This window comes from Melopsittacus undulatus, chromosome Z, assembly GCF_012275295.1.
Source record: "Melopsittacus undulatus isolate bMelUnd1 chromosome Z, bMelUnd1.mat.Z, whole genome shotgun sequence".
Lineage (NCBI taxonomy): Eukaryota > Metazoa > Chordata > Aves > Psittaciformes > Psittaculidae > Melopsittacus > Melopsittacus undulatus.
This window is the reverse complement of record NC_047557.1, coordinates 34030284-34055652: the sequence shown is the minus strand read 5'-3', so window position 1 is coordinate 34055652 and position 25369 is coordinate 34030284. Positions and strand designations below refer to the sequence as shown.

At 37.9% G+C, this 25369-nt stretch overlaps 1 protein-coding gene across 5 annotated transcripts in view; it reads left to right on the top strand.

Moving 5' to 3' along the window:
* The window catches only part of PSIP1 (PC4 and SRSF1 interacting protein 1), a 33543-nt gene extending 10689 nt beyond the window's left edge, over positions 1 to 22854 (top strand). For 4 of the 5 annotated variants that reach the window (XM_031054308.2, XM_031054311.2, XM_031054309.2 and 1 more), the window contains exons 5-17: positions 3507 to 3623; positions 6193 to 6303; positions 6735 to 6797; positions 8931 to 9051; positions 10345 to 10420; positions 11064 to 11289; positions 11904 to 12025; positions 14103 to 14158; positions 15373 to 15443; positions 16328 to 16429; positions 17139 to 17358; positions 19569 to 19680; positions 22249 to 22854. In XM_031054308.2, the coding sequence (XP_030910168.1) occupies positions 3507 to 3623; positions 6193 to 6303; positions 6735 to 6797; positions 8931 to 9051; positions 10345 to 10420; positions 11064 to 11289; positions 11904 to 12025; positions 14103 to 14158; positions 15373 to 15443; positions 16328 to 16429; positions 17139 to 17358; positions 19569 to 19680; positions 22249 to 22312 (1461 nt within the window). In that variant the 3' untranslated portion in view covers positions 22313 to 22854. The remainder of the gene's footprint in view (positions 1 to 3506; positions 3624 to 6192; positions 6304 to 6734; positions 6798 to 8930; positions 9052 to 10344; positions 10421 to 11063; positions 11290 to 11903; positions 12026 to 14102; positions 14159 to 15372; positions 15444 to 16327; positions 16430 to 17138; positions 17359 to 19568; positions 19681 to 22248) is intronic. The other variant, XM_005154983.4, reaches the window with a different exon arrangement.
* The last annotated feature ends 2515 nt before the right edge of the window (positions 22855 to 25369 follow it).

Genomic DNA, 25369 nt, shown 5'->3' with positions numbered 1-25369 from the left:
CACAGCCTTCTATTCTCCAGGTTGAACAGCTCCAAGAGGTGAATCCAGGCTCTTTTCAGTAGTGCCCAATGGCGACCAGAGGTAATGGACAAACTGCAACTCAGAAGGTTCCCTTTGAATACTGGGAAACATTTTTTTGCTGTCAGGGTGACTGAGCATGTGGCACAACTTGTCCAGGGAGGCTGTTGAGTGTCTATACTTGAAGATACTCAGAGGTGTGGACATGGTGCTGTTCAGCTGTCTCTGGGTCGCCCTGCTTCAGCAGGAAGGCTGGATCAGACTGAATTACAGAATTAATGAAGTAATACAGTAGACTTGTGCAAATTTTCTTATGAATTTTCACCTTAAGTCTATAGAAAGCTTTTCTTTGATAGCCTTCTCTTTCTACACTGTGCTGTGTGTTCTTAAATTTTGATTTGGAGCAAATCAAGCCCTTAGGGTTTAGCCAGTTCTTGTTTTTACTTGTGGGCAGTTCTTGTTGGTGCTGAAGGAGTACATCTGCAAACTCTAACTAGATTTGACATTCTGTAAGATAAATCCAGATGTAAAACATCCTGTAATGTTCCTTGTTCTGAAATAAAACTGTCAGTAAGGCTACTTCAGAGAGACTTTCTGGGAACATTTTTGATTTCGGCTCAGTCAGTCATGAATTTTTTACGTTAGCTCTCAAAGCACTACTTTTTAGGCTTAATTCTTAGAACTGAAATATTATGTCACCGTTCTGTCAAAGATTATAGGTAAGATGGTGTAACATCGCACTTTTACATGAATAAGAAAATTGTGGTATGATATTTGATTTTAGTTTTGCTTTTACTTGTTTCAGCTTGTGTGCTGAAATGAGCATTTCTGCAATACTTTGCAGAATAGCACACAGTTCACAGTGATAAGACTTCAGAGGTACCTTACTTCATGTTCCTGTAAGTTCCCTTGGTGTTTGATGTTGCAGCTTTTCTGTTCATGAGGATGTGTCATGGTTTAAACCTAGGCAGTAGCGCAGTACCATGCAACTGCTCACTCGCCTTGGGTGGGATGGGGAAGAGAATTGAAAGAATCGAAAACCCTCAGGTTGAGATAAGACCAGGCCAATAACTAAACCAACGTACAATATAATGTACTAATAATAAGGAAAATAACAGAGAGATAGAAAGCTTAAGAGGTGAAAAAGTCCCCAAAACCCAACCACAAAAACCCCAACTAACCAAACAATAAAATCGCTTGCCACCTGCTGACCGATACCAACCCTGACCCCAGCAGTGATTGGTCAATTCCCTCCAGTTTATATACTGGGCATGTTGTGCTGTGGTATGGAGTATCCCTTTGGCTAGTTTGGGTCAGGTGTCCTCTCTCTTCCTCATGACTTCTTGAGCCCCCCCTCACTGGCAAAGTATAAGAGACTGAAAAAGCCTTGACCACAGAAAGCACTACTCAGCAACAACTAAAACATCAGTGTGTTTTTAGCATTGTTCTCAGACTAAAGTCAAAAGACAGCACTCCACCAGCTACTAGGGAGAAGATTAACTATCCCAACTGAAACCAGGACAGGATGTTGTCTTAGCATCCTAGTCTCAAAGCTGGAAAACCAGGTGCAGTTGTTTTACAGTTCCTCCCTGCTAGTAATACAAGAAGGTGCTTATCTACTTGATAACAGACTCTATGGCTGTCTATACTATACTATCAGCTAAGGGGTCTTTGAAAGGTAGGGCTTCTGAATGTCTTAGTTGGGGAAGAAAAGGGTGAGTGGTTGATCTAGGCATATTGGCAGTTTTGTTGGGAGTTCGTGAGGAAGCTTATACATCTGAAGGAGCAGAGTGGCTGAAATCGGCTTCTGGGGCTCCACCTTTCCATCTTTGCCAAATAAAGGAATGGTACAGGCAACAAAACACTGTCACAGAATTTTGCACAGTTTAGCCTATTGACAAAAGCTTTTTGTTACCAATTCTGGTAACATGAAAAAAAACAGAGAAAACATCTCGGCTTCCCATAGCCATCTCTGCTCTCCCTTTGTTGGTCTCCAGTCCCCTCACCACACATTGCAGCAGTCCTTTGAGTGAGGTTATGGCAGCACACTGCAGCCAGTGTGTAGTGTTTATTTTGCTTTTGCTGTTCCTTGCTTCTTGCTGAGAACCTCAGGTAAGGGCTCCTCTGCAGGGTGCAGTCCCCTCAGAGGTGTATCATCTGCCTGCTCTGTCTCTGCTCAAGACAGCACCTCAGGGCTGGAACCTGGATTGGGCAGCTCCTCATGTGCCTCCTTTTTCCAGTGTCCCTCTACAGGCACAACTCCCCCTCCCCCCCCCCCAGCAGCTTCGCCTCCACTGCAGCATCTCTCCAGCCTCTCTCAGGGAGCTGCTCTTGTCTGTAGCTGTGTTGGGGGAGGTCAGTGTGCTGTGTGATAGGCAGGATTTGGTGGAAGGCGGTGTGTCAAGCCATCTGGGACCAGTTTTGCTGGGATTTGTGACCAGCTTAGGGCATTCTCAGAGGGGGGTTCCATGCAGGGTGCCAGCACCTACTAGCTCTTTTCATCACTGGTGTGTGAGAGAAGATCAGTGTAGGCACTGGGCAGTTAGCAGGAATGATGAGAATCTAGAAATTCAGTGTGAATAGGTAATTTTGTGTTTGGCCACACAGCTGGTGAGATCAGAGAGGAGTGGGTAGTCACTTGGCAAAAATTTGGATGCAAGATAAATATTAAAATGACAGACTTATCAGCTATTCATATAGAGAAATTTTCTTGCAACTTTTTGGGGTTTTTTTCTCTTATTTGGCATATTTTGTCTTAGGAAGTCCTTCTGAGAGCCACATTTTCTGTTTAACTGCTAATACTGGCTGGAATGTTCTGAAAGCAGTATTTATACTTTGCAGATGTTGCTTGTAACTGCTAGTAAGGGAAGTAGAAGGCAGAAGGGAGCTTGTGGCTTGGGCTTAAATCCAAAACCACTTCCTCAGTGGGGGAAAAATTAAGAGTCGGGGGCAGTTCTGCCAGCTTTGTTTGAAGGAACTAATATTTAAGAGTGAGAATGCTGTACACAATGCACTGGAATAATAATAAAAAAGTTATTTCGGCTTTACCTTCTCTTATTTCCATGCTTTTAATGTTAGCCTTTATTATAAACTTTTTTATTTCTCTGCTCATGTTCTCAGGAACAGGTAGTTGGCTCACTTAGGATTGATACCTCATTCAAAACTGCAGGCAGTAGCATCACAAGCTGTACTTGTCCAAAACTAACTTTCTTTAAATTGTGTTTAAGAAAAAACCTACATTGCAGTATTTTTAGTGTGAAAATAAGTTGTTATAGCATTAAAGCTTGAAAATTTGATATGAAAACACAATTTGAACTGAAAAGTGTGGAAATTAATGATATATTTTAGTATGCTTTTAGCTCTGGTGAGGTTTCCTTAGCATGATGCTTTTTTTCTGTAACATACAGGTGGCAGAGCACCTCTGAGTAGTGTTATTCTGTAGTTCAGGAAGGGATTTAGATTTCATTTTTGGTATTTTTATCTTGAAGTCCCATCCAGCAGCTAACCCTCCTATCAAAGAAACTGTTCAAGAAGGCACTCAGGAGCCTGCTGAGGGGAGTGAAGAAAAAGCAGGAGCCAAAAGAAGAAAGAATTCCGTCCCGAAAGTAAGTGACTGAATTGATGCTTTGTTCTATCAGAAAGGCTTTTAAGTTAAAATTGTATTTCCAAGTTTTTAGTTAAATATTTTAATAGGTTTTACTGTTCTAACTGCCTTGCTCTTGCATCTTTTCAGATGTAGTTACAGTAATATATTTGTCCTTTTAAGTAATATATACGTCTGTATACATACAGACGTACATATAGTAATATTTTTTGCATTCCTTTTAAGATGCTGTAGATGTTCTTGAAAATTAATTTCTTTACTGGTCTGTGTTTCTCAGATAACTGAGGCTAAATTCCTGCACTACTTCTCAGTCAAGAGAAGGTAGAAGTGATCACTAAAATTTAGCTGGAAGTTTTCCTTTCTGGCTTTGAAGACTTTTTAATACCATAGACAAGTATAACTGTCTTTTTCAATTATGAGGGGTTTTGTTGAAAATCATAACAAAGCATAAGGTACTGTCTGGACAGAAGGAGTGCTGCAGTGTATCTGCCTGAACAGATTGTAAGAATCAATTTATAAATAGGCCACATTCCTAATGGGCTAATTAGGATATAAATGGCTATAAAGGATTTCATAGCTTTATCACTGGACTCTTGAGTCAGGAAAATATCTGTAATTGGTATACAGTATTTTATAGAGTTCAGCTTTTTTGCTTTGTAAATGTGTCCATACCTTAGAATACTTCTAAAGCAAGATGGTGTTATCTTAAATCTATTGTATTCACAGTAAGAAAACACACTGCAGTCTGAAACAGCTTACTAATACTGTACATAGTTCATACTGTAAGAGATGTATCCTCTTAGCTTACTGTACACTTAGTGATACCAGTGTAACATACTGCTTTGAACTTTCTCTGTCCTTTAATGCTTTGGTTTGTTCATGTGGGTTTATTTCTCTAATGGCGTGGAACAGATGTGTGTCATCTCTTCTTAGTTTTTTTTTCTAAGGAAAATAGAATCCTAAAATGACAAAAATTGTGGTGCAGATGGGGCTGATATATTCATGATATTTCATTTATTTCGAACTCATTTCTGGAGATTACTATTCTATGGGATGAGCAGTGCCCTTAAATTAAGTGTCAAACTATTTTGAATAGACTTGCCTTATTCAGACTGTTTTTGTTTTGATGGTTTGCCAAGATTCAGTGTAGTTTTTCTAGCCAGGTGTAGTTGTCTGTCCTTTAGTATTGATTTAGAGTTGCAACTGAAGAATTTGTAATGTGTTGGATACATACTGGATGTTCCTTAGGTAGAATTATGTAGGATTAGTTAGAAATACTAACATATTACTAGTAGCTATAATAGCTTCTTTTTTCAAGAGGAAAAAAAAGACCTTTTAGTGGAGGAAAATTGTACTAGTAGTACATAGATATATAAATTTTAAACTGGACTGACACGTCAGTTTGCTTCATTGTGAATTTATGCAGCAAGCAGCATGAGCTAGTGGGAGTGGCTATGACGTAAGCTTCATGCTTCTCATGGAAAATGCTTTCAGCCTATCCTGGGCTGGCACTGTGAAAGAGGAAGACATAAGAGCCATTTAAACACAAAGACTGAATGGAAGATCCTGAATAGGTCTTTTTACATGGATTCTGTAATTAATGTTAATCAGTTTAAGGCAAAATATGGAGCAGATTTACTCTTTTTCTTGTGATACTAATGTAGCAATAACATTTTAACTGGTCATTGTTCTCTAGATTCCTGTGGGTTTAGTGTACCTGTTACCCTTCTGTCGTAAAGTTGTAATCTGTAAAAAGACTCAGTGATACAGCATGTCTTCAAGTAATTGGGAGCATTGCCTCACAGCCTTGTGCCTGAGTTGCTTTGGTCAGTGTTGAAATTTGAGAACTGCAACTGCATTAAAAAGGAATTTCACTGAAGGTGCTTGAAGATGCTTGCAGGTGGGACAATGCAATAGCATTAAAGTTGAGAGAACGAACTGAAGATCTAAAAAATGTACACATACATAGGCTGCAGGGAAATGTTGATTATTTTCAAGTAAATTAATACAAACTTGATTTTTCAAATCATAATTGCTCATCTGAAATACAGACTAGTATTTTAAGCTTTAAAAAACCCCCAACAAAACAGGAAAAAAGGCATAGATTAGATGTCTCAGAAAGCAACTTGATTGTGGTCTGTTTACTGCATTGTCTTTGTTTAATAGAATGATATTCTAACTTATGTGTGATCTGTGACTTGTATATCCATCTGTGTGTAGTAGATAAACAGTGATCCAGATAAATCTGGGGTGTTTGCATGAACACTTACAAGTACTCATGTAATGTGATATGGTGAATAAGCATAGTTATGTTATCATGAACACAAAGTGAAATTTAAGTTCCACTGTAGTACCTTGCTGTATTTTGACTTGTTTTGACAACAGTCTGCAATTATATACTGGCGAAGGTGATCCTGCCTTAGGGTCTTAAGGTATATTAAGAAACAGGTGTATCTAGAGACTTAAACTACTTAAAGTGAAAAGCAGCCTAATGGTTATTAGTGCATTCTCTTTTCATTATGAAATACTTTTTAATGCATTTTTCAACTCTGTGTTGCCTCCCTTTACAGTTGTCACTTAAAGAGGATAATAACTTGCCTACAGAAGCTGAAACAGAAGAAAAGGAGCTGGATACTATGAAGGAAGATGATTTACCTCCTGAAAAAAACAGTAATAAAGAAGTAAGTGAAATTTTTTTTTGTGCCAGAATTGATATTGCATTGAGTGACATAAATCTAGTATTGAGTACTAAGAAGCACCCATTATTACTATTGTGGCAGTCTCAGGAGCTGCTGAATGATACAAAGCTTCCTATGTATTCACTTACATTTGTACCTCAGAAACTAACAGGAATTGAAGCTTTCATCAGAGAGAAAAATCTTAATCTGGCTTGTATGTAAGTTCAATTAAAACATGTCTAAGTGTTTATTTAAAGCAGAATATTACTTGGTACTTTTTTCTTTCAGAAAAAAAAGAGCAGGAGGTGCCTTCCTACATATTACAGATTCTTCTCTATGTGCTAGAGGGTTCATTGAGGAAAAAAAAAAGCTTAGAATCATGTAAGGTATATCTTTGTTTTGCTAAGACATAGCATTGTTTTTAATCTTTACAGGATGTGGTGAAAACAAATGATGCTTCTCTTCCTAAAGTAGCTAGAAGAGGAAGAAAAAGAAAGGTAATAATATGTTTAATTCACCGTACTGAAATTTTTGGATGTGATGATACTGGATATTATTTCCTTTAATGACAGATTATGCATAAATTGAAGTGCTTGACACCCTCCTTTCCCCTTTCAAATGGCTGAAAGATTTATAGGAATGGAAGTTTTCCCAGGGAGTGTTCCACAGGTCTTAATTCTGTCTGATCATAATGTATAGTAGGGAGTCCCTATCTTTCCCCAAACAGTCCACTGTGAGTAAGAGAAAATAAGATACAAACTGTTGCTAGGCCACTTTTTTTTAATAAATATTGTATTTTAATACTTTGAAAAGTTCTTCTAACATACTCATCACACTGAGCTACTTCCTATCAAGACCTGTCCTTTCTTAAGAGATTGTGATTTTTGTGGTCTCTTCAACCTGGGAAAAATTTGACTTAACTCTGAAAGAGGCACTTCTAGCTGCTTGCTTGGTGTGCTGTAGCTGTCGTATTTATGTGGTCTCAGAGCAAGCCACATCAGGTCACTGACACAGCTGAAAACTAGGTTAAAGTGGGGCAAATCTTTATTTTAATTTGAAACCATTTAACTTGTCACATTAGTGCTGACAGCAGGGATGGGATGAGTGCAAAGTGACTGTGACTTTGGAATGTTTGTCACAGGTAAGTTGCATCACAAAGAAAGGTAGATATATGTTTGGATGGTCTTCCAAAAATGTCTTGAATATTTAAAAAATACAATTTAAAGTATACCTCACTTAGAAAAGTAAGCTTTATGAAAATCTAAATTAAAATTCAAAGAAAGCGTCTAGTCTGAAATAACATTATTGAAATTCTTGAAAAAATGTCTGTGACTATGCATATTTGTGATTTCAGCTTGTAAATGGGAGAGAACCCTCACAGCTGATGCAGACACAAAGAAAATCTCATTTTTTGCTTTTTCAAAAAGCACTCGAATCGTATGGTTGTGGTGTGTTTTGTTTTAGAGGCTGTAGGGCTTTCTTTTGCATCATAAGGCACTGCAGGCCTAAAAAAGATTTCCTGTCAGTTTACCAGCTTTACCTGACAGACTTTTGTTTGGTACATGCTCTGTACCTTTGCATTGCTATAGGCTGTTGCTGAACAGGAAAACTATATTTCAAGGGATGTGGTATGTGCTTATAGGTTAGAAAAGAGTTGGTTATGTGGTTATATGACTTTGAATGTGTTTCTTACTTGCCTTAAGACACATGGTGTTTTCTTTTACTGTGACTGTAAGAAAGCATTTTAGCAGGTGTTTTTCTGTCTTCATTTAAACTTCCTGTTGGCTAGTGTGAAGCACAGTTAATAAGAGATGTGTACCTCTGCTCTGTTCTAGATAGAAGCCTGTCTCTATTTTTTCAAATTATCTTTTATTATAGGTGCCCACAAAGAACATGAAGATAATTATATATTTGCCCATAACTTTTCTGTTGCTTTTAGCTTGTTCTCCTACATCCAGGATACTAAGCTCTGTGAATGTTTTTTCCAGTTGGGATTTTTCTCAATTATCTGGGTGGCATGTTTCTGCAGGGAGATACATATCCTTTCATTAAGATTTTTCTTTCGTCTTAAGTTCTGTCTTCGCACACTCCTCATTCCCCCAGATGGCTTGGTAGATTAAGGTAGTTGTCTAGTTAGTGCAGTTCAATGTACAGTTTTTTCACTGTGAATAATTGGCTATAGAGCTGGAAGCAGGTCAGTTGTTTGTTCCTTTTTTTTTTCTGAGTGTCTGCATCTACTGACTTGACACTTCGAAGTAGCTGGAGGAGATGAGAGCACCTAAAACAGGAGTATTAGTATATGGGGGGAAAAATATTAACTGCTTAAAACTGGGTTTTGGCATGCTGTGATGGTGATCTCAAAAATACTTATGAATAATCCTTCTCCTTTGTTGTATCAGGATAGTTTGTTTTGAAGATTAATGGGCTGGTTGAAATTGCATTAAATGTATGAATGAATGTGGGTAATGATGGTATGTAGATTAGGAAATTAGTGACATTGCTAACTTTCTCATGTAGAAGCAATAGCACAATAATTTATTTCTTGAAGTTTAAAACTGTTGTTTGAGAAAGCAATTGATGAATTGGCACCCTGTGGTTTTTTTCACTGTGAAATTCTTTCTTCAAATTAGGCTGAAAAACAACCTGAAGCTGAGGAAGTGGCAGCAGTGGCAACAGCAGGAGCAGCAGTGACAGCAGCAGCTCCTGGGCCGGTGTCTCCAAAAGTAAGCCCCAAGAGAGGAAGACCATCAGGTAACTTTAAAAGAAAGATTTATTTCTTTTTACTATAGAAATATCTTGGAATCATTCAGAGAGCTATCACTTTCCCCTCAAGTACTACAGAGTATATTCTCATGCTAGATGCAGTCTTTGCTAAACACCTCGTCTCAAACTGATGAATTTAGAACATAAATGGATTTAAGTTGTTAGCATTAATGCTCAGCCCTGTAAATAAGACAAATTTTTGAGTACAAGTATCACCTTTAGAAAAGCTTTCTTCATAAAATGGTATTAAACTATAAATATACAATAAGAGATCTTTGTGCATTTTTGCTCCATTATTTAAGACCTTAATGGAGGTATCGTTAAAGGTCTATGAAATATTTTGTGTTAGAATATCCATAAAACAGAAGAGAACTGGTGGAATACAGAGCCTGCAGGTGGAGCTCAGAGGACAGTAAAAAAAAGAGCTGGAGAGACTTGTTTAAAAAAGTTTAAGGCAGTCTGTGTAGATTGGTAGACAAATGAAAAGAAGGTATCATTGCTTTTTTTTTTGTGTGGTGTTTTATTGGGTTTTTTTGTTTGTATTTCCACATGTGTAATTAGAACCATTTGATAATTCTCCAGTGCTTGTTTCTTTCAAAGTAGCAATGATCTAATTCATTGGAATTTTTGTGGTAATCTTGCAGATATTCTTGAACTAATCATTAATGACTTAATCAGAAAACAGTTCTTGCAGCTGTGAAGTACATTGTATGAGCATCAAGTGTGGAAAACAAATAATTTATACTTACCTGCATCTGATGATGATATGAAAGTGAATTTTAGGAAGTGCAGCCACAGTGCACTAGACTATTACTTTTGCCTTGGAAGCTGTGAGGGAATTCAGTATTATTTCAGTTCCTTCTCCCACCCTTCATTTCATTACACGTACTAATACATTTTTAATATTTGTGTGGGGTTCTTTTGCAATTCTTCCAGTTTTTACTTACTACTGTCTGTGAGAGCAGGCAAGGATCTATAAGAGATGCTTTCATCTCCTGTATAAAGTACCTTTTTGTAAGATGCACTGTGCAGCCTTTTCTGATTTTGATGTGATGCAGGCATCTCTTGCTTAACAGTGCTCCATGGTAACATGAACTGGAGTTTAAAAAGTGAGTGATTAAAGTTGATACTCACTTAACACTTGAATATTGTATAATAACAAAGTTAGGTTATATGTTTTGATTTAAGTGTAACTTCTGGCTGTTGAGCACAAGTTCTTCCTAATATACAAGGAACAGATGGTGGCTGTGGACTAACCTGTTATTTCTATATAAATATTAGCCTGTGAAGTAAAGGTTCCAAAACCAAGAGGGAGACCCAAGTTGGTGAAACCATCTTGTCTGTCAGAGAGTGACTCGTGAGTTGTTCTGTTTTGTTTCTTAATATAAAGCTTCTTCATTGTATATAGGATTGTTCTTTATGTTAAGACTTCATAATTAGTACTGAGTTCCTGAAAGATTTTTTGCCCCTTTAGTATTTAATATGAGTTACTATTTATGTTGATTTTGTTATTCACAGCTCAAGTAATACATAATTCAAGGCAGTACATTTCTAGAACAAGAGAAGATTTTAACTTTCCTAACCTGTAAAATCTGTGCAAAATTCCATATAGAATTGTATTATGCTGAGTGAAAAGGAAAAGATACTTATTAAGGGAAAAGGCAAAATACATAAAATGAAAATACTGAATTCTTTTGTATTTTTGTTTCAGGAATCCATTCTAATAGAATTCCAACACCTTTTTTTACCTTCTTCATTTCTTGTGTCAAATCCTCAGTGGCTGTAATAGCTGAAGGAGAAGCTAATTTACAGTATATGCACTCTTGGTCCTGCAGAAACATATGCATGGGAAGAACAGAGCATTAAAGTCTTGGGTTTGGATTTATACATGTAGATTAATGTTAGCTTCATTAGTGCCTCTTTAAAAAGAATGTGATGTTTTAATGTTTTAATCTCACTGTAGGTAATGGATGCAATATCTAAATCTGCTCATGTTTTAGTGTTAATGAGGATGAGAAGCCAAAGAAAAAAGGACTGGAAGACAAGCCCAAAAAGCAAGGGAAAAAAGATGAGGAAAGTCAGAAGGAAGAGGAGAAATCAAAGAAAGAATTTGACAAAAAGGAAGGAAAGAAAGAAGCTGAACCAAAAAGGAAGAATGCTGCAAAAGTGGGTTCTGCATCAGCTTCTGATTCTGAGGATGATGGAGAAGAACAAGAAGGTGACAAGGTATAATTTTACTTTTCTGATATATTTACTATAGGGGAAGGTAGTATCTGAAGATCTTTCTTTAAGTTAATGCTCGACCTTAGCAAAGGTTGGAGACCTGTGTCTGGTTAATATAGATACATAGAATAAAAGCTGCAGAACTTCATTTTGTCAAGTCAGGAACTCATTTCATATTATCTAAGCATCTTTTCTAGAATACTTTTAACAAAGGATCTAAATGTAGCAGTTATTTTGTCAAAAGGCTTTTTTTACCTATGTTCCTTAGAATGCAGGCTTTTTTTCCTTAGGGTGTACCTTAGAACATTTGGCTTGAAATCATGTTTTTGAAAGGTATAAAGCTGCTCCTAGCAAGTCATTGGAATGTTTTCATTTTTTTGGTGCATAGGATATTGCTATCTATTAGAAAAGGAGAAAGGGAGAAAGAATTAAAGAAATTCAGAGCTTACCAACATGTGGAGACCTTTTATTTAGTTGCAGGGAAAGCCAGCTCTTGTGAGGTTGTATCTCAGAGCAGAATTGCTTGGAAGATAGTGCACATAGCTTTATCTGTTACAGAAACAATGATTTAATAATACTTGTTTTTCTCTTTCCAATCCTAAAACCTCAAATAAAAGCAGAAGAAAAAAGGGGGAAGAAGCTTTCAGGCAGCTCATAGAAGAAATATTGTAAAAGGCCAACATGAAAGAGAAGCAACAGAAAGAAAACGTAAGCAAGAGGAACAGACAGAATCTGAATTGTGAGTATGTTTTAACATGTGATGTCTGCAAGTTTTCTGTAAGTTTCGGATCCATTAGACTGAGAACTGGTAGGATGTATTGTCCATAATTATGGATTTTTGATCATGTTGTGAAATGCACAGGGTTACCTGGAAAACATTCCCTTCTCTGTCTGGCTGCTGAAGCTCATGCTGTCAGACAGAACAAGGGAAAAATTAAGAATTATTCTACTGTAGCACTGCAAAGCCATTAGAGGGATACTGGGAGCAGTCTGCAGTTGGCAGATAAATTACCACAAACGAATAATGTGTGAGAATGGGAGAGATCCTGCCAGAAACCGAGGGGGAGGGGAGAGGAGGTTTGGGACAGTAGGAATAAATCTGACTCGTTCTCAAGAGCTGTTCTGCCAATGAGTGGAGAAGCTGCCACCGTGAGAGCATGATAATCCTGTCCCCCTGGGGGAGCGTGAGGCAGAAGAAAGGAAGCGCAAGGTAACAGTTCAGAGAAAAAGGGGTAGGACAATAGTCCTCTTCATCATTTGCACAAGAAAATTCTAATTTCATGTTCATTAACAGGCATTAGTGTGGGGTTTTTTATTCTCTAGCCCTTCCTTCTCTTCCTGTCACACTCTTCTGGAAACATAATTACTCTACTTGCCTATAGCAAACCTAAGCATTTCCAGCTCCAGAGATACTGAACTGCCCTCAGCATCTTTGCAGCATAATATATCACTAAATCTGACATAGGCTGATGATTTCTGCAATCAAGCTGTCATATACTGATTTGGTTGTGATAATCAAGCCTCTGCTTTTAAATAGCTGTCATTTTATGCATTGGAGGGATGAGTAGGGCTTTGTTTCAGTAAGATAAAGGAGCAGTAGCTAACAAATGCATAACGAATTCAGTTATAGCTGATGACTAATACCACAAAACTCAATATTGATTAAAAAGTAGAAAGATTTCTTTTTGTGCTGTCTTCAAGTTCCTCTGCTAATACACTGAATTGTAGGCTAATAGCCCTTTTCTTCATTACTTTTCTCATCAGCATAGTTTCCATTTTCTGGTCTTTGTAGCTACCTCAATTAGTGCTCATGTAAGTCTTAATACTGGTGCTTTGTACACCATTGTGTATATGCACACAGTTTACATGCAGCATTTACATGGTGTGGGTTTGTGCTCCCTGTTGAAGTAAAATAGTCATACATACATTAAAACTGTTGATTCTGTAACTGGATAGAGTATGAAAGGAGAATGGAAGATGACAGGCATGCCTGCTTGGATACTTTATGGATGCATGTCACTCTGAAGGAGGAAAATTAGTTACAGAGTATTTAGTTATGGTGCGCTGAAATATGTAAATTCTAAAAGCCTTCAATAAGACAAGACTGAGGAACTGCTAAACAGGGGTTCACAATCTTCTCTGAATAGAGTTCAAAAGCTTGGTTGAAAGACTTCTGTCTCTCTTCATGCTGACTGAGAGGGAGAGAGGTTTTTGTTCTGTTTTTCTTGAGTTCCAGCTTTATTTTTGGTGATAGAACTAGAGAAAGAACCAGGAGATTTTAATTAACTTGTAATAAGTCTTTTTTTTTGTTCTTTTATTATTTTTAGCTTCAAGAATATTTAAATCATAGATACATTTATGGTCAGTTGTAAGATACTTACACAGTTATAATTAATTGTATGAGAGGTTATGTAAGGACTGATTATGACTAATTGATCTCTCCATAATTCCCCGTGGTAATGTCAAATAGTTTTAGTCTTCTTCATAATATTTTCTTTCTCCATAACTTACTCCATACAATGCCATTTAACCCATTTGTACATGCAACCAAAACAAAATACAGTTCGGAAATGTGACTTGTTTTTTAAAACCCTTTATCTGCTGCTTCTGGGGAAAACTGTCTGTCAGTATGGAGGATTTATCAGCGGTATCTCAGCTAACCTTGTTAACTTATTTCAGTCTTTGAAAACCAGAACTTGGCTTTTTGTGGTTTTTGCTAATACCTTAAAACATCACATCTTCTCTAAAAATTAGGGGAGGGAAGATGGAAAAGCAGACTTTATGACATTATAAAGACACTTTAATGTTTTTGATAGGCAGAATAAAGAAGAAGGCAAGAAAGCAGAAGTTAAGAAGATGGAGAAGAAGAGAGGTTAGTTTAGCTTCTTTGGACTACTTTTTGGTTATCTTAAATTTTGAACAAATTTATCTGCTTGCGTAAGACAATTTACTGCTGAGGGTGTCTGTGGGATCTCAGTCAGAGATGTTTGATCCATGACTGTGTCCTTCAGATCTGTGAAACAGCACATTCCTGTTCATCTATGTGTGTTCTTTGTTCAGTGCATGAGAACAAGTCTTTGCTATTCTCATTTTACTGTCATTCAAGCTAATAAACCTCAATGACCCCTTCTGGTTGTGGAAAAGATACAAAAGTTTTTATTCTTTGAATCAAATCTCTTCAGTTCTTCATTTTTTCCTTTCTGTCTCCTCACAACACAATAATCTGAGGGACCTTTTGAAAGTATTTTGATACTACCTCTTACTAAGCAGGAGGCTTCCTAAGCAAGAGGCTTAGATTCAAATTAATCTAGCCTTGTCTACTAAACCACTCTTGCAAACTGACCTTCACAGGGATAAATCATTCCTTTTTTAGTACTCCCATCTTTAAGGACAATCCAAACACTGGCTGTAATTTGCAGTATAGTGCAGATCCAGTGGCAAGGACTCCAACCAAACCAGTATTGGTGGGGGGTAGAAGTTACCCAACCCATTGAGGACAGATTGGAGTTGAAGGAGACTCTGTTTGCTTGCAGCATTTTTCAGAATACGTACCATTTGTGTATTGAAAAAAGAAAAATCCAAACAGCTATTCAGCATCTGAATTGGAGACGGACATGTTCAGGCATCAGTCACTCCTCCTGGAGCATGTGTACTGGGAGCATTTTATTTGGATGGATTTGGACTCTTGAATTATGTTCAATTTACTGAAAACAAACACATCAATACCCAAGTATCTAGTCATTACAGGTTTTCCAGCTTTTAACTCTTAGTGTTTAGTGAAACTTCTAACCTGGCCCACAGGTAGAGGGTGACAGCTGTATATTGAAATAGAAAATTATGTTCAGTTTATAACTCCTAAGGAGAAAACTGTAGGTTGCTAATAGTGTTCAATTTTAAAAAGCTGTGTACTTCATTTCTAATGGTAAGCCCTGTGGTTTATGTGTGCACCTGCATCATTATTTGATATGGAGTGCCTTCCCATATTTTTCTGCATTCTGTGTCAAGTTCAGGTTTGTAGAAAGGCTTCTGTAAAAACAAACCTCATGTTATTATCAAATATTCATGCATGCTATTTCTAATCTTTAGAAACATCGATGGATTCTAGGCTTCAAAGGATACATGCAGAAATTAAGAACTCCTTGAAAATTGATAATCTTGTAAGTATATATTTTTAACTGATTTATATGTATAATTATGGTAGGAAACACTTGATACTTGGCACATGTGTTTGTCTTTAATTATACTGAGAATGAATGGAATTTTGTCAGTTTGAAAGATAATTGCTGCTTAAATGAGGTTACTGTGGATGTTAAAAGATCAAAGTCAGCAAGAAAAAAAATGTTTTGTTTGAAAATACTGCATAATAAATTATTTACCTGAAACATTCAAATAGAATTCTGTCAAATGAAGCATCTGTGCTAGCTAAGCCTGAGCCATGCAGCAGCACCAGAAGGGCACAGTGACTGTAGCAGTGGCACCCTTTCTGAAGGAGAGGGAAGGATTGAACCACCCTGCTGTCTGCTTGAACGGGCAAAATGGGGATTATACAGCAATCCAGGGAGCTCCTGGAGCATGATAACTTCCAAACACATCATTACTTCTGGGTATACTCCATAGTCTGCAGACTTAACTGAGAAATCTACAAAGATAAAGTTCTGTATATTAACTGGCTCAAGGTGCTTTGCTACCCTTTCAGTGGCAAGTCATTTGGGAAAAATCGTGTATGGAAAAGGCTGATGATAGAGAATAGCTTCAGGCACAAAAGAACTACAGCTGTGAAAACAGCATAAAGCTCCAGTTTGTGTTTTGAAAGTGTAAAATTATTTTTTTAAAATTGCCTTTTGTTAGGGAAGTAGCTGAAAGGCCAACTGATGGTCATTTTTATTTGCCAGTTTGACTTCACAGATTGTACGTAACTTTGGAACTTAGTCAGCTAAGTATACTATAGCAAGATATCCCTGCACAAGGAAATTATTTGAGTATGGCTAATTAAAGACTATTAACATGTAAGTTTTCAAACTATCTTCTTGTTTATATACAGGATGTGAACAGGTGTATTGAGGCTCTTGATGAGCTTGCATCCCTTCAAGTCACAATGCAACAAGCTCAGAAACATACAGAGATGATTCTGACTCTAAAGAAGGTGAGATCTGCAATGTTAATAAGAGTAACCTGTGTTTTCTTAAATTAGTATCAGCAGTGTTTACTACTGGAGTACTGTGTCCAGTTCTGGTCCCCACAATTCAAGAATGGTGCAAACAAACATGAGAGGGTCCAAAGGAGGGCCATGAAGATGATCAAAGGGCTGGAGAACCTCCTCTGTAAGGAAAGACTGAAGGGGTTAGGTCTTTTCTTCCTGGAGAAGTCTTAGGGAGGGAGGGTTTATCACAGTATTCCATAATCAAAAGGATAGCTACAAAGAGGATGGAGGCTCTCCCTCCTTCACAAGGAACCATATAGAGAAGACAAGGAGCAGTAGGTACAAGTTGCACTGGGAGAGGTTTTATCGCGATACAAAATTTGTTTTTACAGTGAGTTAAATCTTGCAGTGGAACAAACTCCCCAGGGATGTGGTGGAGTCCCCATCACTGGAATATTGAAAGCTGCAGTTGGACAGGACGCTTGATAACTTCATGCAGACTCCCTCTCCTACAAGGATTGTTGAAACGTTGAAACAGATGATGTTTGGAGGTCTCTTTAATCTAGGCTGTTCTATGATTCTGTGATACATCAGGGAGCGTAGAAGACCATGATCTCATTTCAGGTTAAATGAAGACTTTCATCTAGCACATGATGAAATTACATGTGTAAATTCCTAAGTGGAGCTTATGATTTTATTTCTTTGATTTCAGATACGGAAATTCAAAGTTAGCCAAGTTATCATGGAGAAATCTACAATGCTGTATAACAAGTTCAAGACCATGTTTCTGGTTGGGGAAGGAGATTCTGTTCTTTCCCAAGTATTAAATAAATCACTTGCGGAGCAGAAACAGCATGAAGAAGCTAACAAAACCAAAGAACAGTGGAAGAAAGGAGCAAACAAAAAAATGGAAAAGGAAAAGGACCAACCAGGTAAGTCAGTGTTGCTTTTAGCTTCTTGTCATATAAAAGACCTGGTCTCCATTGATTTCTGAGCCAGCTTGAAGAGAATTGTTGATAGAGGAATTGTACCCATCTGTTAAAACCTTTGTATGTCTGACACAGTCAGGATAACTATAACTTCTAAGTCCAAAGGTTCATGTTTTCTCTGGCTATTTTACCTTTATTGCCTGAAGACAGAGGGTCTTGCAAGAATTTAGTTTAGCATTCTTGTACTTCGTAAATTTTCTAACTTTTTTACCTCATGGAATTAAAAAAAAAAATTAAGAGGTAGAATAGCAAAGCACCTTCTATTCCTTAAGTAGTTTTCCGGTGCCCAGACTTCCAACTTTGCTTTAACTGATTAATCTCCTTCACTAGCCTCTTCCTGTATCATACATACAACTATGCGTAGCAGCACCTTTTAACTACTTACATACTGTGTCTGTGATGCAACTTTAATAGTTCAGTCTAACAGTAAAGAAACAATCATCATTTAAGGGAGAAAATAGGCCTTTATACCCTCAGTAGTACTACTGCAGATTAATCATGAGTACTTGCACAAGTACAGCGTGATTTTGAAAGCCTCCCAAAGTAAGAATACTTAGGTCAGTTATTAAAAGAAAAAAAAAAGCAAAAGAAATGTAGAAAATAGACACTTGCATTTTTAAGTAGAGAACAAAATGAGAGAAACAGTGGGAAGCTGTGTGGCAAATGAATTTATATCCTTGAAGATGCAGAAATTCTATCCACCTTGATCTTCACACACACTGGAAAGAAATTACATTTACTTTGAACTTGAATCCTGGGAGTGTTTCAGGAAATAGTTTAAAAGTTACACCAACTGGGTCTGGAATAAACAAATTACTGTAACTGTGGTGATGGAGGATGACAAGGCTTCAGAATAACTGCAGTTGAAATACCACTGTATTTGTAACTGCTAAGAAAGCAAGGAAGATGATAAGATCCAACCATTTTGTGGTGAGAGAAGTATGTATGATGTAGTAGATGTTCCCCACAGGTACTTCCCTAACCCAGTGATCAGCACAGCTAACACTTCAATGAAGGTACTCCACATCAGGTTAACACTAAATTTCAAAAGAACACCCTGAAATACCATACTGTTGCCTACTCAAATGGGGAATGGTAATAAGTTTTATGAGAGTAGGGGGATATTTCATGGAAGTGGGTTTTTCTTTATTTGCTGCAATGAGAAATTCTGGTTCCTTAAGTTTGTGGTTTTGCCTTTTTAAAAGCGGAACTACTGAACTCTCACTGTCTTTACGAAGCACAATTACAGCAGGCTGTACTTCAGCTGAAGTACAGCTTCAGACTGTCTGCTTTGTAACACAAAATTAGAATGTCATCTCAAAATGATCTTGTTTGGGTTTTAGCATCCCTTAGCATGCAGGTACTCAGATGAGCAGTGTCTTTGTGGTTTTGTTGATTTTTGTTGTTGTTGTTTGGGTTTTGGTTTTTTTCTGTAGCATGGTAGCTTAATGGAGGATTAGCAGTTTTTTGTAAACCTGTAACTTCAAGTAAAATGAAACCGTCTTAGTGATATTCCTTGGTAATTCACTCAAAATTCACTGGTTTGTAATACCAGAGCAAGACGTGTATTCGTTACAGAAATCTTAGAGAGTTAAATATTCCTGCTTTGACTTCATGAAGTACAGCTTGTACATCCTGCTTTGTTTTCCTGCTTGACAGTTGCATGTTGTAACTTAACGCTTACAGATGCCATTTGTCATATCCTGGTTATATGCATATTTGTTCAGTGCTGAAAATCCATGGAACTAGTAACTCCTCCAAGAATCCCCCCAAATTGTCTGACCAGGTTTGAGTGGAAAATGGAGCTTACTTCTGAAGAATAGTCTCTCAGTGCTTCAGAATATATATAAACATTAGTCCTATTACCTGTAGCTTGGCAAGCACAAGAAGAACTTGAAATTGCATGGAATATATATACTGTTTTATTTTCCCATTGTTAAAATTATGGGATGAAGCTCACTGCATGGAATTGTTTGAGGTTGATTGTGTAAGTTACTGCTTTCTGTATTGTTTCAGCTGCTGAGTGAGCATCAAGGTGAGGGGAAAACATTTATAGTGCTTGAGTTGATAAAGGTAAATTATTTCAGGCTTTTTGTAGCACAGCTTGTGCTGCCTGCAGTACTGTTTTCTTTCCCTGCCCTTTCATTTCAAAGGTCCAAAGGTTCTGAATGGAGGGTCTGAAGCTCAAGACACCAGCCAGTCGCAACAAACTGGAGAGAATGCTGAGGACAAGAAAGATAGGCATGAAGCTGGCAGTAAGAAAAAGTGAGTTAATAACCTTACTGAGCTAAGGATCTGTTCTGCTCTAGCAAAATGTAAAATAGAACAGCAAGAGATTCAATTTACTTAACCATGCTGAGGTACTGTTTTCTTTACAGTTTTCTCTCAACTTCAGAGAACGATAATAGCATGTGAATCTTCTGATAAGGTTTTGAATGAGCATTTTTAAAGGTGCTTCACTCACTGCTACAGTGGAGACTTAAAAAAATGGCATGATATTGTGCTAGGAGAGAACCTGCGTGTCACATGGTGAGACAGGGAAAAGTATAAGCTCTTTCCTGTATTTTAGACTATTTGATGCTATTAAGTTGGAAGAAAAGAAGCCTTGAGCCGCGTCTTGTAGAAACTAATGGGATTTATCGTTTTTTACGAGATCATATATTCTAACCAATAGTCAAGCCATTTTAATTTGTGTTTTATAGTGTTGCTATAGATTTGCCCAAAAGCAGGTAAACGGCAGGCTTGAGCTTTTAGACTGGTGAAATCTCACAACTGTGAACACTTCAGAGAGGTTGATGCATTTACCTTCTCTGTAAGGATGCTTGAATTGTCCGGAGGTAGGTACTTAAACCTTAACCTCACTGAAAAATACTGGTTTGCAAAGAAGAACAAGCAATGAATCTCTCGTAGAATATGAGAAGTACTTAATAGAATTCAGGACACAATGAGGAAAAGGCCTACGATTATCCTTGAGCTGAATTGCTTTGTTGAAGTACCACTTTGTTTTGTCTGAGTACTTCTGCAGCCATACTTATTGAAGGAAGCTCTCTTATTCATCAGTCTTCATGCAGGCCAGGAGGAAATGCAGTTGCCTGGTGTTAACCCAGCTGGTAACTCACACCATGCAGCCATTCACTCACCACCCCTTTTGTCCCCCTGGGTGGAAATCAGGACACCTGGTGTTCTCTTGGCTGCCTGCTGAGTTAAAACTGTGCAAGTAAGTTGAATATTGACTGCTGTTTACAGTGAGGTAAAATTGAACAGAACAAAATAAAAAATCCCCTGCAGATGGAAATAAATGTGGTATTTGCTGAGAGGCAGCCTCAGAGCTGCTGATTACACAGCTTTCAGAAGTGACATCTGGGAGTCATTTTGTCTGAAAAGTGTTGTGGGAACATAATAAAGGCACAAGCATAGGTTCCTGGTACAGGTTACACAGTTTAGCATGCTGCTTAAATAGGTTATTTGACCAGGTCACGCCATGGTACTAACAAGGGGCAAAACCCAAGTTACTTGAAATTGCTAGCAACACAGTAGCAGTAGAATATACTTAGCCAAGTATTTAAAAATATGTGACTACTAAACTGGTTCTCCAAGGCAGATTTTTTTTTTTCATGGTCTGCTCCTTTCCTTGTTCCTGCAGAACATGACCAACATGAGGATTATTGAGTGGCAGAGAGACAGTCTCAGTCTGATTGTTCCTTATGTTTGTGATTTAAAAGAATTGGGAATATTTGGGTGTATACATGGTACCTCAATGGACATTGGTCAGAAGAAACTCAAGGCAGATACTTCAGATAGTTGTGCAAAATGCTTGGTAAAGGCTGTTGACTATGAAAAATGTTTCAAACAAGTAACTTTGAGGCAAGACAATTTATATTTTTAAAACTTCAGTAATTGTATCTGTAAAAGCTGCAGGTATATGCTCCACGAATGAGGTAGTGAGGGTGTCATATTCTGCTACAAAATATTTATCTCTTTAATTGTGTGTGGTGCTTGCTACAGCCTTCAACTCTACACTCCAGCCCGTTCTTCCACTTTCCTAAGCAAAGAAACAAGCTCACTTTATGAGTTACTTTTGTGTTGGTGCTTGAGTGCAGTTGTACTCATTTGTGCCTCTCAGCTGTAGATGCCTCTTGCAAATACCCTGCATGTTAAGAAATGCACCCACATACATGTACTAAATTCAAGGAAGCTACAGACTAATGTCTGTCCATCAGACAAACTTCCTTTTATTCAGTATTTTTCATACATTTTTATTTGCAGTATTCTGTTTCTTAGAAGGGAGAAACCAATAACCAAACCATGTCATGAGCACATTGTCAGTGTTCAATGTAAGATGGTACTTAAGACATTTTGGAAGACAGCAGTTGTGTAACATAATAGTTCTAAAGTGATTGGCATTTAAGAACATCTTTCTGTTCTCATTTGGTAAAAATCATACTGCTTCCAGAGGATTATTCCCAGCTGCTAATCAAAGTTACAATTGGTAGGGTACATTATGCTGGAGTGCTTCTCCTTGTGCTGACCAGCAGAGTATGGAGGACTTCCTGAATGAAACAGAGATGGACTTCCTAAGGACTGCCTTTCACAACTAGTCACATACATCACTGTGATTGATATTAATTGCTGCCTGCTTATATTTGCATCTGGGTGGTAGGGCAGTTGCCATAAGAATCCAGCTGGCACCTCTATGTGCTTCATCCTTCATGCTCCATCTACTGCTGCATATGCATCAGCATCACTTGCTCCAGATTGCATAAGTGTGTCTGGAGTAAGTCTTGCTCTCTGCATTTTTATATGGTCATTGATGCTGCTTTATTTTGTTTCTAGGACGTGTGGTGAAGAGAGAGAGCTTGAAAAGCCAGCAAAGGATCCTGCCTTTGAAAGCAAATGATACCACTCCAGTCTTTTTTTTAAGTACACATTAAAGAGGATTGTTAAGTTTTGCATTTGAAATCTATAGACTGCTGAAAGTTCTAAGTAATTTTATAAGCATAGTATTTTAAAGTTAAATTTTGTGGAATAGAAGTCTCTTTAATCATAGTTTAAAAGTATTTAAACACTTTTGCCAATAGTTTTGCCCAGTATTAACAGGTAACACGTTTCGATAGATGAAAATTGGTTAGAACACAAATGCTTACATGTTACAGGACTTAGAGTGGTAGTATATTTTTACCTGACTACTGTATGTTTGTCTAGGTAACAGCAGGGAAAAGTGTAAATACTTTTAACTGCCCACTTTCTTCATTTGTATAAAACTTCTTGTCTTCCTTCCTATGATACTGACCTCTGTGCATAGTTTTTCAACTCTTGTTGGGATGTCTTTTCACTGTGTTTTGTAGGAGTTGGAAGCAGCTTTTTTATAGCCGTAAAATATTAATGTACGAGTTAAGTATAATCACCTTTTTTAAAGAAGTTTAGTTCTGTTCTTGCAAACTTGTTGTGCCAATTTACTGCAATGTGACTTTATGTTATTATGCTTTTGGTATAATAAGTATACTAGAAAGAAACATAGTGTTCCTACAGAACCTGTAGGATTCACATTGGTTAGAACTGTCTTAAACACTTTATAAAATTAAAGAATTTTAAATTGATAAGGTTTATATAGACAGAAATATCTAGAGGAACGACAGGTGTCTGGGTGTAGTTCTACTTTGGTTTTATTGCCTTGGCATTAACTTGGGGATTTTGAACTTGCATTTTAGCAGAAACACTGGTGGAGTATGTTAAGAACGACTCCCAGAGGCACAAAAGGGAAACATAACAGCTATAATGTCCTCTGAAAATTCCTTCTTGAAACATAAGCTTTGCCTGACATCAGAACTAGGAGTAGCTTGTATGCAACTGGAAAACAATACTTGACAGAGGCCAGCTAGGTTAGAAATTAGAGTTTAATAATTCTGAGAATCTTGTTATGGGGATATTAGGGGAGATGAGGGTGTTCCAGGTGTACTGATCACCTTGTATTGTGTTGCCTTCAAGGCAGTAACAGAAAATCAGGATTACAGCCTGGTAGAGACCAGTACTTTTAATTCATACTGTTCAACAGAGAAGAGTTTCAGTACTGCAGCACAACCAAAACAGTAGCACATTGCAGCCTGAGAAGTCCTATTATTTCTGGTTGACAGGCCTTGTAAATTGCAGCCCACTGGGGTTTGTTTTCTTTTGTTCTCAGCCAGGGTACTATGGGGAAAGGGATTTCTCATACTTAAAAAAAAAAAAGGGTTTTCCCATATCAAATGCAACAACTTGGTACAACCTTCACTTCTGTTTGCAGTTCTGCTCCTGCAGTAGTACTAAGCAGAACAGTCAATGAGAAAAAGCAATTTCAACACTTAGTACTATTGTCACGATCAGGTGAGGGTCAGTAACTTCAGCACTCTTGCTTTTCCAGAACCTGAAAGTGACAGATTTATCTTCCTTTCCTTTTTTCTAATTATTATTTATCTCCTATGCAGACAGGCTGAGAGAGTTGGGCTTCTTCAGCCTGGAGAAAGCTCAGGGGAGACCTTATAACAAGTCTTCCAATACCTAAAGGAGGACTACATAAAATCTGGAGAAGGGCTTTTTACAAGGGTATGTAGGGACAAGATAAGGTGCAATGGCTTTAAACTGACAGAGGGGAGATTTAGGTTAGACATTGGGAAGAAATTCTTCCCTATGAGGGTGGTGAGACATCGGCACAGGTTGCCCAGAGAACCTCTGGATGCCCCATCCCTGGCAGTGTTCAAGGCCAGGCTTGATGGTGCTTTGAGCAGCTTGCTCTTGTGTGAAGCGTCCCTGAACATGGCAGGGGGGTTGGAACTCTTCAGGTCCTTTCTGACCCAAACCATTCTGTGATTCTGTGAAACAGAATGGGTTTTTTTCACTGAAATCATGCACTGCTATGAAGTTAACTCCTCATTCTTCATCTGCCAATTCTGAAAATATTAAAACTTCTTTCCCTAGCACTGGTCTTTTTGCTGCCTTTGTTTGTGTGTTCACCCTGCACCCCACCTCCTTCCTAACAGAACAGATTAGTAGTTTTAGGATCACAGCCTCCCTTGAAACTTGAACAATTTCAGTAACAACAAAAAACATCCTTACTTTGTGACCAGAGACACAGAGAAAAGGGATGAAAAGCCTGAAATCAGAACTCTGATAGTTATTGCACAACCAGTATTAAGTTTATCGTGATCAAAACTGCTGTTCAGTCATTCTTGCTACTTTGAACTAATTACTATTTTTTTATGTAACTTTCCATGACAGTGAATGTTCGGGTTTTTTCCCTGCCAAATATGCCCCTCCTCCAGAGACTATGCATGGAACATGCAGTCACTAGCCACAAGCTGCTGCTAATGCCTGGTTGAAGTAGTCTGAGCAACTTTTACCTGCTTACACATAGTGGTACACCCAGATAATGTTAGCTGTGTCTACAAGCTGTCCTTCAGCAGAACCTGCCACATTTATTTTTGGCCTCAATTATCTGTAAACTAGCTGTAATGTTGAGGCAGGGTCAAAGGTTTAGTAACATAAGAAGACCAACAGATGAAGAGTATTTACCTTAACATTCAACAGCAGTATTCACTGGCCGCCAAATCTGTGGTGCCAGTTTTGCTGTATTTGCACAGCAGACTTATGAGTATGCTGCATGCTTTCTAAACGTACTATATTGAGTACAAGCTTTATACATGCAAGCATATTTTTGTTACCACTATGCTGTAATTCATGCCGCTGGATAAAAGCACAAGCATGTGTGTGCATGTGCGCCGATCTTTGCAACACATGGCTTGTGTATACCTACAAAAGGGCATTGCAAGCAGCCTACAACCTGTTCTCCACAGCCATATAGATCAAAGGGGAAGAGCTGCGAGGAGTGCCTGGGGGGAGGGTTCCATGCTGCTGCTTAAAGCAGCATCTGATGGATGACTTTTTGCATAGAACACAGCAGCACTGAGTCACAGTAGTACTG